Below are 12,896 nucleotides of genomic sequence, written 5' to 3'. Positions count from 1 at the left end.
GATTGTTTTTGTGGGGGATTTTTGTGTGTCAATTCCCAACACATGATGGAGTATTTATAAGTGAAAAAAATATTGTATGTCTCCTCCCAAATCAGCCGAATGTGGCCTTCCAAATGCCCAAAGGTGATGGTCCAATTAGCCTCAATGTTGTCAAAATTTATCCACAACTAAGAGTCAACTTGGTGCACTCAATAGTCATTTCTTACACAATAAATTTGTCCAATCTTTTACCTCTTCAATTGGCTGCGTTTTTGGTTTATTTAGGAGATGAAAAGGGAGATCCTTTGAGCTAAAGTTTCGAGTTCATGAGCTAGGAGTTTCTTCTCCGATCAGCAATACTTTGGTCCTTGTGGTTTGCATCGCATCGATTTCTTTTGAGTTAACTCCTCGTGCTTTTTGAACTGAAAGTTTGAGCTTTTAATAAGTAAGTTTGAACTAAAAAAAGCGACGTTTTTGGTAAAAAGCGTCGCAATTTAAACATTTGTGACAATTTTACAAAATCGTCGTCAATTTTAGCGACATATTAAAAAACCGTCGCTAATTAGCGACAGTTGGATTAAAACTGTCGCTAATTAGCAACGTTTAAATGAAACGTTTTAATTTAACCGTTGCCAAATTAGCGACAGTTAATAAAACCGTCGCTAATTGGCCACGGTTTGAGAAAACCATCGCTAATTTGCGACGGTTTATTCAAATCCGTTGCCAGCAGCGACGGTTTTTTATTAAACCGTCGTAAATTGCCTATAAATACGCCCCTCCCCGATTCATTTTTCGCACAGTTTCATATCTTTGGTCTCTTTTTCTCTCTTGGACGATTTTAATTTCGTTTTTGGTAAGTTTTTTATAAATTTAAAAATATTAATTAATTTATATAACTTGAAGAGATTATTTAAAAATATGTACAAATAATTATAAAAATAAATATTTTTTATTAAATTATAAAACTATTTTTTTTAAAAAAAAATAATATAATTTGCGACGGATTAATTCTTAATAAACCGTCGCTAACTGTTGTAATATTCCGTCGCTAATTTAGCGACGATTTATCAATATCTGTCGCTAAGGTAGCAACGGTTTGGCAATATCCGTCGCTATATTTAGCGACACCGACTTTACCGACGGTATTAATTTCTGTCGCAAAAACCATCGCTAAAACACCGTCGCTAAAACCATATTTTTATTGTAGTGATAAATATAGAGTTTTATTGCTCACGTAATTTGTAATGAAAATCCGAGTCCTCACAGTAGTTGCCCATGATGTTCAGGACGAAACTGTATTATATTAGTCATTCAAGATGAAATTTTAAAAAGCAGAAGATATATTTATTTCCATACTGGCAGGCAGAATACGTACGTACGTTATTACCCGGCCACAAGATTCTTACAAATCAAATAAATGGCTGCGCACTTTTCTCGGCGGAAACCTGAAAATGATTCACAAAATCTCAATCTACCATGAAAATCCCATTAAAATCTGTCGGGAAAAGCCCCAGCATCCCGTTTTTCCTCTACGTCTACACAACACCACACCAATCCCTTCATCGTGTGGTCTTGACCAAAACGTAGGTGGGTAGGGAGCCATGGACATCGGCGACGATGGGGACCGCAATTCCATGATGTGGAACGGTGATCCATGTTACAAGGAGTTAGGGATGCACTCACGCGGCTCCTGGGGATTGAGCCTAACCGAGTTTTTTCATTTCACTTTTCCTCGGCTTCAGCTTCAATTGGCTATCATTTTTATTGTTACTCAATCTCTTCATTTGTTGCTCCGCCGCTTCAATCTGCCTCGCATCGTTTCCGAGATCATGGTATTTTTTCTGTTTTTTTATTTAAATAAATGTTGGTTTGGAAATATATGGTTGTTATTTGGAGATTATGCAATTGTTTACATTTATGTTGGTCATAGATGTCGATAAGAAATGACTGAGTGGGAGGTGTATTCAATTCAAAATTTTGATGATTTTTAATTATTTTTTCAAATAATTGATTTTTAATGATTTTTTCAAATGATAAATTTTCATGACTTTTAAAGTTTTCTCTTTGGCAAACACATGGTATTTTTGGCAGATTTGTTGTGAATTTTCATTAATAATAGTTATAAATATTTGCCACATAACTTCCGAATCAACACACATGTTCGTTTAAACTATTATTTGATCAAATGTGAAAAGATACTTAGATAACTTTCTGATCATGATTAGATAACCATTTGTGTAAGAAATTTATAAATCCTGTATGCAACTTAATTACATGAATAACTGAATGTGGAAGATTGATCTAATGTTACGTGTAGCCATTGAGTTTGAAGAACTTCTTGAACACTTCCTCGAATAATATCTTCTAATTGTTTAAGAGACTTTTAAGAACTCCAAACCTCACTATATATGGTATTGTATAATTTTTAGGTGTGTATTATTAGGGACTCCAAACGCCACTATTTGTAGACAACTCGTACCATCATCGAATAAATTTGAATTGATTATAGTTTATCTTGATGATATCTACCCCGGGATATGATAAATCAAATATCAAGATATTTATCATCTTAATTCAGATAATATTCTTGATTTATATTTTTTAAAATATGAGAAGTCTCTCGTATTAAATATGAGACGTCTCTTATATTTATCTTAATAAAATATGTTGACCACAATTAAATTATTTTATTAAACCTTTAATAAAATAATTTAGCATTCTCTCACTTGGTCTACGTGTTTCAGATTAATGAATAATCAAGAAATTAATCATTATCCACAGTTAAAAAGCAATTACGCAAATCATAATTATAGGTCCTCTTATATCGAGTATCATATTTCATGTATCACATGTATTATATTCTTTAATATAACTTAATGAATAAAATCAATTATTTATTTATAAATCCAATTTTATTGATATTTTTCTCAAGATAATTGAATGTGTACATAATTAAATATGAAAAATATCATAGCTGAATGATTTTCATAAATAGAAACCAAAATATCTACCACAAAATCTATCAGGAACCAAGCCTGTCATTTATTATAATATGATCCTTAAACATCTTAATTTACATGCACTTAGGTCAAAAGATCAACAATTTAGTGATAATGTGTTCAATTACCTCTTCATTCAATGATCATTTCATTTTTCTTAGCACGTTCTCCAACAACTAAAATATTTTATGTCGATATACTTAATATACTTAATCGGACCACTACTTTAGTCATAAAGACTACAATATTAATGTCTTAGACATAAAATTCATAATTCTAAGCTCAAATGAAACTCTTTAAAATATACAATAAAATATTGTTTTAAAATAAAAAACCGAATTCAGATTCCATAGCGACCGTAGCAAATTACTTCCAAATTGTCAATTCATCTATGCATAAGCATATAATCTTTAGTACCATAAAGGTAAACCAAACATTTTGCAGCTTTTTAATGATCGATAATTAGATTACTTCTGATAATTTTCCTAATAATTCGGCTCCCAATAACCTTCTGGTGTACATAATGGCCCATAATATTCTCAACAATATATAATGAATAGATAATATTGTGAAACTTTAAATACCACTAATGTGAGGCTAGCTTGTTTTAATAAATATATGGTTCTTAATATTTCATACTAAATTCTCACGTCACTAGAGAAGAATCCTTAATATTATTTAATATAACCTTTTTACTATGTATCACCATTGAGGTATTTTTTTTCACATCCATCTAACACAAATCTAAATCGAACAAGTTATTAATTTCATGACTACATGAAGAGAATTTTCTTAAATTCTTAAATACATGAAAAAAATATTTTTATGTGTTTAATTTTCTACCTTTCAATGAATTTCTTAACAACGAGTCTATCTTTATGTTGTTCAATATTGCCTAATGAGACCTTTTTTATCTTAAATATTAATCTACAACCAATGACAGCTGAACCAAATTTTAAACTTCATTACTTGCTATTTGAACTCATCCATCATTCGTAGCATCATACCAAAAATTAGATTTCTTATTGCTAATGCTTTTGAAAACATCTCGGGATCATTTTAGGCTAAAAAAATAAATAGTCAATTCAAGATACACAATATAATCACTTAAAATTGTTGATCTATTAATTCCATTATATCTTCTTAATTTTCATAAACACGTTTCAATAATGTTAGATTGTGTTGTTCCACTGAATGCTCGATATCCGTATGAGCATTAAGACCCGCATATCATGATCACCAAAGAATTTATATGACTAGTCCCACAACACACTTTTTTACTTAAGAGATGTTGTGAATAACAATTAATATATAACTTGTGTGGATGGAGGAAATTATAATGATCAATAATCTTAATTTGATCTCTCCTACTAATTAATTCATTCTCAAGAAATTTCACATATCTTGATTCCCCGAACATTATGATTTGTGATGGAAAGTAAAATATATATTCCTTTACACCTTTTGGAATATCCAATGAAATACTCATTAATGATCCTCATGTGTAACTTGTTTCTAGTGGATTATCAACTCTTACCTTAGACAAATATGCTCAAACATGTGTATATCCCAAAACCAGTTTCCAATATTTTAAAGATACAAAATATCTAAAGTTTTGGAAGGATGATATTTGAAAAGATCAAAAATTTAAAAAAATTTTAAATTTTAAAATATGGCATCAACCAAACAGTCTCTAAATTTGAAAAAAGTGAATTATGGTCACTCCCACATGGGATTTCGATCGATGACTTCAATCGCCGGAGTTAGATTGTGTACATCCGCAAATTTGATAAATTTTTAAGTTAGGGTTTTTTGATCAATTTTGGGGTTTTTTGATCAATTTTGGTTGAATTTTGAAAATTGCATAACAAAAATAACAAAAAAAGACTTTTCAATTTTTTTTGCTTAATCTTATCAAGACATTGGTAAAACTCGCTCTGATACCAACTATCAGAAATTTATAAATCATGTGCACAACTTAATTACATGACTAACTGAATGGGAAAGATGGATCAAATGTTCCCTCCACCCATTTATTTTTAAAAAATGTCTAGAATATCTCTATATTTTAAATGTTTGAGAGTTTTCTAAGCACTTCAAACATCACTATAGATGGTGTTTTATAACTTTTAAGTGTATGTTTAGAGATCCCAAAGACCACTGTTTATAGACAACTTGTACCATCATCGAGTAAGTTTAAATTGATTGCGGCTGATCTTCATAATATCTATCTGGGATGTGATAAATCAAATCTTAAGATATTTATTATCTCAAACTAGATAATATTCTTGATTTTTATTTTTTTAAATATGAAATATCTATCGTATTTATATTAATAAAATATATTGATCATAATTAAATAATTTTATGTCATTTAATAAAATAATTTAATGTTTGTTGTTTGAACCAGGCCGGAATTATACTGGGTCCAACCATTCTAGGACAGTTCGGAAATATTCAAACTGATTTGTTTCCACAAGATGGAGAAGTCTTCCTTGACTTACTGTCCAAAATTGGCTACATTTTCTTTATATTCCTCAGTGGTGTGAAGATGGATCCCACAACTGTGTTGAGGACAGGTCTCAAGGCATGGACGATTGGAGTGATTGGCGTTGCAGCTCCACTCTCTGCTAGCATCTTCGCTCGCATCCGCTTAAGGAAGTTTGTACACAGATATCGGTTGCCAGCTTTCGTGAGCATTACGGCACTTCAGAATTTATTCCCTTTTCCTGTTATTGCTTCCATGCTTGTGGACCTGAAAATCATGAACTCTGAGCTTGGTCGTCTTGCTCTGGCATCAGCACTGATCTGTGATCTGATTAGCAATTTCATTGGCACTGTTGTTGCTAGTGGAAGAATTGGGCAAATGGCCGACTATACCATTGGTATTGTTGCACAGACTAGTGTCTTAAGTATCTGTCTGGTTTTACTTATCGTGTTTCTGGGGCGGCCACTTTGTCTATGGATTATCAAGAAGACACCAGAAGGAAAACCCGTGAGTAGAGTTCATGTCATTCTCATAGCTTTATTGGTCTTAATTGTGGTCCTGCTAAGTGACAATTCGGGACTTCACTATCAGTATGGACCCTTTTTACTTGGCTTGATAGTGCCAGATGGGCCACCTTTGGGGTCCACGTTGGTGGACAGGTTAGAAACTTTGGTATCGGGATTGCTTGCACCACTATTAGTGACTTACTGTGGGATGAAAGTAAATCTGGTCGAGCTGTTCGATCTGAACTTCATTAGTTTTGTATGGTTCGTCCTCTTCACACATCTGGGAATGAAGCTTATTGCGGTTTTCTTTCCAGCAGTAATTTGCAGAGTACCCATTAAGGATGCTGTAGCTCTTGCTTTTATTCTAAGTGCTCAAGGAGTTGTGCAGATGTCTTTCTATTACAGCTATTACGTGAATCAGGTCCCTAACCTTCTTTAAAATTTTCCTAGTTTTTTTCCAATTAAGTCTCCATTTAGTGTCATTTTCTTTTTATACAATTGTTTGGAGGAAGCATCAACCTAGTCACCTCTCTGCTAAAACTATAGATCGGAGAGGTCTTTCCAACCAAGACAATGATACTTGTGATTCACATTGTTTTAGCCAGTTTTAGATAAATGATTTTCTAGAATCTTTATGCATACGTGTTACATGTAAAAGTGCATTGAAAACTCAGCTGTCCACAAAAGATGGCTCTCTTTCGAGCTCGTCCTATTGCCAATGTTTATGCAGTCTTGAAAAATATTTATTGATCTGCTACTTTATTGAAAAGTCCCGAAATTTTAACGGTTTGTTTAATGGCATTCACTAAATTATTTGCTTCTGGAAACACTCTCATAACTCCTCTTTGTTTTTTGAGAAGCTAGACATTTGATGGGGAAACCTTTTCTATGCTTACAACATGGGTAATGCTACAAGCTGGATTTGCAAATCTGGTTGTGAAGTCACTGTATGATTATTCAAGAATGTATACTGGCTATCAAAAAAGAGACATTCAGCACACGTCTCCTAACTCCGAGCTACGTGTACTTTCATGCGCCCATCGAATGGACGACGTGTTTGCTGTCAAGAAAGTACTTGAATCCTCTTTCCCAACCGCAGAGAGCCCAATTGCTGTCTATGCTTTGCATCTCGTAGAGCTCACTGGCAGGGCTCATCCACTACTAATCGATCACCAACTCGGCCAAAAATCTTCTGGTGGCACCCGAACCCAGAAAATGATCGAGGCTTTTTACTCATTTGAGCAACAATTTTCAGGATTGGCCACTGTGCAGCAATTCACCGCCATGTCTTTAACCAAGTTTATGCATCATGACATCTGCACACTTGCTTTCAACAAGTTGGCATCTCTGATCATTCTTCCGTTCCATCGGAAATGGAACTACCAAGGGAAAATGATACTAGAGAGCAGTAGTTTGAGAGCAATTAACCTCGATGTATTAGAACTCGCCCCTTGTTCTGTCGGCATTCTTGTTGATCGTCACAAGGTACGCCATTCCTCAGCTCCTTCATCTACTTACAATGTTGGAGTGGCTTTCTTCGGAGGAACTGATGATAGGGAGGCAGTGGCTTATGCCAGACGAATGGCACTGTCTCCGGGTATACACTTGATGGTAATCCGGTTTGTTCCATGGGACATGTATTCGGGAGATAACCAATGGGATGCGGTTCTTGATGCCGAAATATTGAAGGATACAAGGATGCATGGTGAACGTCGGGAAAATATAGTGTATAGGGAAGAAAGGGTGAAAGATGGGGCCGAAACTGCTCTTCTCATTCATTCTATGGAAGAAGCTTTCGATTTGATAATTGTGGGGCGTCGCCATAAAGATGATACACCTCAATTATTAGGCCTTAGCGAATGGAACGATCTGCCAGAACTCGGGCCCGTTGGAGACATGCTTGCTGCTGCAGATATCAGTAAGCCTGTATCAGTTATGGTTATTCAACACCAAAATGTGAAAAACAAGTGAAGAGGGTGGTTTACTCAAACATAATTGTAGACCTGGCAAATTCTTGCTGTTTTTTCGTTGTTCTTGAAATTAATAGTTTCTTCGTCGATTAATCTACGTGTGAAGAATGAGATTATAAATTGGAAGAAAAAATAATATAGTTGGATTAAGATGAATTAAGGATGAAGAACATAAAAAATGCACTGATTTGATCAAAAGGGAAAAGTTAAGCAAGCATGTTTAATGCTCAATGAAGCACAATTTTTTTACTTTATGTTTCGTTTTAAATTTTCAAATTAACTTTAAACATTCTGAAAAAATTCTTCCTCGAAAAGAATCACAACCTTATTCATTTTACCCATATAAACCAGATGAAAATAAATTTGTATCATAAATTACATAAGTTCCACGAAAAAGATGATATCGCGGCAAATAGTAAGACCGTGTTTAGACATTTTTTGGACATTATTAAATGACAAAAATTCCGGTGAGACGATTTCACTGGTCAATTTTGTGAGACGGATCTATAACCTGATCCGGTTAATAAAAACATATTACATTTTATATTAAAATTATTATTTTAAATCTGAATCGGGTCGACCGGTCTTACGGAAATAGATCTGTAAAACCATCTCATAACAAACATAATTTAATTATATGTGTGTGTGTGTTTATATATTTTTTTAAGAAAGAGAGAATTATTTTATATTTGTTCTTCAATTATCATGTTTGGATATTGTTTTGTTTATTACTTGGTTTCCTATGATAAAAATTATATTGCATCTAGTTCGGAACGAGGTTTCGAATTCGAAATGGAGTTGTGATAATCCTCCCCCAATTCAAAAAATAAAAATAAAAAATGTTTTTAAGCTTAACCTCTGATTACAGACGATTAAACTAATAATATATAATGCTTGGCCTACACGTTTGGCCATGCTTTGAGTCGCTGTAACACAATCAAGCAAGGAAAAAAGATGAGTTTAGTGTGAGGTTAGAAAACCATGTGTATATCTTTAGTCCATCCTTTCTCAACAACCATTATTAAAGCCACCAAAATTTAAGGTAAACCTTGCATTGATATGCTTCTGTGCAAGCAAGTAAAGTATGTGTGTTTCAGTGCGTGAAACTGAGCTTTACTTTCTATTCAATTTCTTTAATCTTCTTGCTCTTTAATATCGTTCGGAAATCAATACAAAATCATCAGAAGAAGGCAAGGGAAAACAGCTTATTAGACCTCACATTGGCTAAAATGTTTGATGCGGTATCTTCTTGGAACAAGAATGTGGTGTGTCAATATAAAGATAACCTATCCAAAATCAATGGACTCTGGTTTAACAGGAACCCTTTACATTTTGCCATTCCTCTCTTTTTGTTTCAGCTTTCTTTAATATCTATAACATCTCTACTTATCGAAAAATGCCTCCATCCTCTTGGACAATCGTCCATAGTAGCGCAAATTTTCGTAAGTCCTAATATTTCTTCTGTCACCAATTCTTGATGCTTATGCTTGAAGATTTGTTAACGATGTTTGCATTATATGTTTGGTTGTTTCGCAGGGTGGTATATTGTATGGCCCTTCGATTTTGGGTCATTATGATGCTCTTGGAGCTACTATATTTCCTACTAGAAGCATATTGCCGCTCGAGACAGTCGCCTCACTTGGTATTATGTACTTCTTCTTTGCGATTGGGGTGAGGACGGATCCGGTGACGATGGTCCGGCCAGGGCGACAGGGTTTGATAATAGGTGTTTCAGCTATGTTCCTTACACTGGTGCTCACGGTTTCGTTATCTTTTGTATTGAAATCTTGCATCATTATGGATAATTCACTTGCGAGAGCTTTACCGTTTATAGCAGCATCTCAGTGTTTGACTCCGTTTCCGAATATCTCCTGCCTTCTTGCTGAGCTTGGGATGCTTAGCAGCGATTTAGGCCGTATAGCAACCACATCTTCGATGACTTGTGACTTAATAGGTATGTCTCTGGTCGCTGTAATGCTAGGAATACTACAATCGGAGAGCAAACCTTTGAATTCCACTCTGTCGATTTCTTCAGCCTTTCTATTTGTTCTTGCTATGATATTTCTGGGTAAGCCAATAATAAAAAGAGTTGCGAAAAGAATACCAAATGGTGGGAAATCCTTAGACGAAAACTGTGTTGTTTGTTTTCTGGCTTGCACCCTAGTGGTTGCATTCATTTCAGAAGTGATTGGACAACATTTTGTGCTTGGACCGTTAGTCTTCGGTCTGGTTGTTCCAGATGGACCGCCTTTGGGTGCACCCCTGATCTCGAGGCTCGATTACATGGTCGGGAAATTTCTGTACCCGACATTCCTCACGACTAGTGGATTGAAAACGAACATATTCTCATTTGATTTCCATTCCTTTTGGATTTTGATGCTTGTAATCATCTTTTCTTGCATTGCCAAGATCGGTTCTGTCATTTTTGCATCCCATTTTGTGAACATAAACTTTCGAGATTCTATTGTTCTTGGGCTTATGCTGAATGCTAGAGGCGTTTGTGAGCTTATTGTTTACAATCTGTGGAGGGATGGAGGGGTAAGTCAGATTGAATCTCTTGAATCAATCCATTTACTTATAATTTATTAGTAAGTTGATTTATTTACTTTTGATGGCAGGTTCTCAGAGAACAAGAATTTGCTCTGTGTGTTATATCAGTAATAGCAGTAACAGCCATCATAACCCCATTGATAAAGATCCTCTACGACCCTTCGAAACGCCATGTCCCCCTTAAGAAAAGGACGATTCAGAACTCGAAACGGGAGGCTGAGCTCCGCATAGTGGTCTGTATCCTCAACCAAGATAACGTTCCTTCTATCGTTAACCTACTCGAGGCGTCTGATGCGACGGAACAGAGCCCAATTGCTGTCATAGCTGTCCTATTAGAAGAGCTTGTAGGCCGAGCCACTCCCATGCTTGTTGCCCACCAATCGACACGAACTCTACATTCAAGTGACTCGAGATCAGGCCACATCATCAATGCTCTACGCCAATACGAGCTCTGCAACGAAAGATGCGTCACTATCCAGTCATTCAGCGCCATTTCCCACCTACAAACGATACACGACGATATATGCCGTGTTTCGTTAGACCAAAATGCCACCATGGTCATCCTGCCATTTCACAAGCATTGGGAGATTGATGGTTCCATTGGATCGGTGAACAAAGCTATCCAGAACTTGAACATTAAGGTCATGGACAAGGCCCCTTGCTCGGTCGGTATCCTCGTAGACCGAGGAATCTTAACCGGCTCGTTGTCCATTCTCAACAACCAAGCGACCTATCGTGTCGCTGTTATCTACATCGGGGGACCGGATGATGCAGAATCACTTTGTTATGGGGCCCGAATGAGTAGGCACAACAATGTTACTCTGACAGTTGTTAGGTACCTACTCTTCGGATGCGACACAGCAAAGGAGAGGAAACATGACAACAACTTGATAAACGAGGTCCGACACGCGAATATGGGTAACGAGAACTTCATCTACCGAGAGCAAGTTGTGAAAGATGGAGTAGGCCTATCAGCATCTTTGAGAACTCTTGAAACAAGCTTTGATTTGCTTATAGTTGGGAGGAATCATCAGGCATCACAAATACTAATGGGACTTGGGGCGTGGAGCGAGTGCCCGGAGCTAGGTGTGGTGGCTGATGTCCTAGCCTCACCGGATTTCGCGAGCACCTCCTCCGTACTGGTGGTGCAGCAGCATAGACTGATAGGAGAAAAGATTAAGAATAGGATGATGAAACCAGTGGTGATTAGTCATGAGTCATTGCATGATCCAACGACCGGCGGGCTGGCTACTGCGGCAACAGGGGCTAGTGAACCTGTCGAGTCTAGGTGGGAAATTTCAATTGATAATGCTGATCATCGTGTTTAGATCAAGAGGATTCCAAATGGCTTATGTGTTAATAATTTATGCAAGTTTGTAGAATAATGATTTTTCTTTTGGTACGATCCAAGTGATCTTTATCTGTGAGACAGATCAACTCTACTCATATATACAATAATAAATAATATTTTAGCATAAAAATGATATTTTTTTCATCAGTAACCAAAATAAGAGATCCGCTTCAAAAAATTGTATCGTGAAATCTTCTCAAGAAAGTTTTTATATTTTTATTTATTGTTCTTTTGGCGGAGTTGTGCATACAACAAAAGTCTTGGTTAGAACTATATGTATAGAGGAGCCTCCAACAAACCAGAATCAGAAATAAAAATTTTACTTAGCATATCTTTTCACGCTCAATCAATTCATCTTTTTAATTCTAATGACAACTTCATTGAATAATATAATGTAATGACTTTTATATATACTAGTATGAAACACCTGCGGTATACGTAAAGAGTAGGTCTCATGTGAGACCGTCTCACACAAGTTTTTGTCATACGTAAATACCAATTATATAATAAAAATTAAAATTTTGATTTTCTAAAAAAAAATTTTGAATTATTTTGTTATTTATTTGAGTTTAATCTCTTGTCATATTAGACAAATAAATAAATTAAGAACTTATATAACTTATTTTTAAAATTGTTTCACAAATTAAAATTCAAGCAGTTGATTTTATGTTATATAATAAATTATAATGAGTATAATATATAGAAGGAAATGAACTGAAACAAATTTTAAATATATATATACATCCAAACACCACGTATAAGGCATAATAACCTAAAAATCAGCTAAAAGATTTTATCAATGCATAAATCATAATTTACATAAGTGAAGCATACTGAGGATAAATAATTATCAATTTAAAATACTCGTGACTAACTCATCAAAACAATATCAAAACTAATGAAATAACAATATTGATAGTAAAATATAACTCATAAGATTCAATTTAAATAATATTTAAGCTCCTACATCACTTTTTTTATCTTTTGTTGTTAGAATTCTATATCATATATAATTAATTTTATATCAGAATCGATCTTTTGTAAACGACATCG

General features: G+C 34.9%; 2 protein-coding genes across 2 annotated transcripts; both read left to right on the top strand.

Moving 5' to 3' along the window:
• The first annotated feature begins 1,374 nt into the window (after positions 1–1,374).
• On the top strand, positions 1,375–7,944 carry LOC140976584 (cation/H(+) antiporter 3-like). The gene is made up of 3 exons (XM_073440819.1): positions 1,375–1,811; positions 5,389–6,393; positions 6,837–7,944. The coding sequence occupies exons 1-3, from the start codon at positions 1,581–1,583 to the stop codon at positions 7,941–7,943; spliced, it is 2,343 nt and encodes a 780-aa protein (XP_073296920.1). The 5' UTR covers positions 1,375–1,580; the 3' UTR covers position 7,944.
• Positions 7,945–8,932: 988 nt separating this feature from the next.
• LOC140976636 (cation/H(+) antiporter 15-like) lies at positions 8,933–11,940 on the top strand. The gene is made up of 3 exons (XM_073440880.1): positions 8,933–9,384; positions 9,479–10,480; positions 10,561–11,940. The coding sequence occupies exons 1-3, from the start codon at positions 9,172–9,174 to the stop codon at positions 11,818–11,820; spliced, it is 2,475 nt and encodes an 824-aa protein (XP_073296981.1). The 5' UTR covers positions 8,933–9,171; the 3' UTR covers positions 11,821–11,940.
• Positions 11,941–12,896: the final 956 nt, after the last annotated feature.

This window comes from Primulina huaijiensis, chromosome 5, assembly GCF_012295235.1.
Source record: "Primulina huaijiensis isolate GDHJ02 chromosome 5, ASM1229523v2, whole genome shotgun sequence".
NCBI classification, from domain to species: Eukaryota; Viridiplantae; Streptophyta; class Magnoliopsida; order Lamiales; family Gesneriaceae; genus Primulina; species Primulina huaijiensis.
Note: the sequence above shows the minus strand (reverse complement) of the source record. Positions and strands in the feature narration are given on the sequence as shown.

What these genes read in the sequence shown, in the direction of transcription:
- LOC140976636 (XM_073440880.1), top strand. Translation starts at nt 9,172, where the DNA reads ATGTTTGATGCGGTATCTTCTTGGAACAAGAATGTGGTGTGTCAATAT. An exon ending in CCATAGTAGCGCAAATTTTC is followed by an intron (nt 9,385 to 9,478) that starts GTAAGTCCTAAT and finishes GTTGTTTCGCAG; the next exon opens with GGTGGTATATTGTATGGCCC. An exon ending in ATCTGTGGAGGGATGGAGGG is followed by an intron (nt 10,481 to 10,560) that starts GTAAGTCAGATT and finishes TTTTGATGGCAG; the next exon opens with GTTCTCAGAGAACAAGAATT.
- LOC140976584 (XM_073440819.1), top strand. Translation starts at nt 1,581, where the DNA reads ATGGACATCGGCGACGATGGGGACCGCAATTCCATGATGTGGAACGGT. An exon ending in GCATCGTTTCCGAGATCATG is followed by an intron (nt 1,812 to 5,388) that starts GTATTTTTTCTG and finishes TGTTTGAACCAG; the next exon opens with GCCGGAATTATACTGGGTCC. An exon ending in ACAGCTATTACGTGAATCAG is followed by an intron (nt 6,394 to 6,836) that starts GTCCCTAACCTT and finishes TTGAGAAGCTAG; the next exon opens with ACATTTGATGGGGAAACCTT.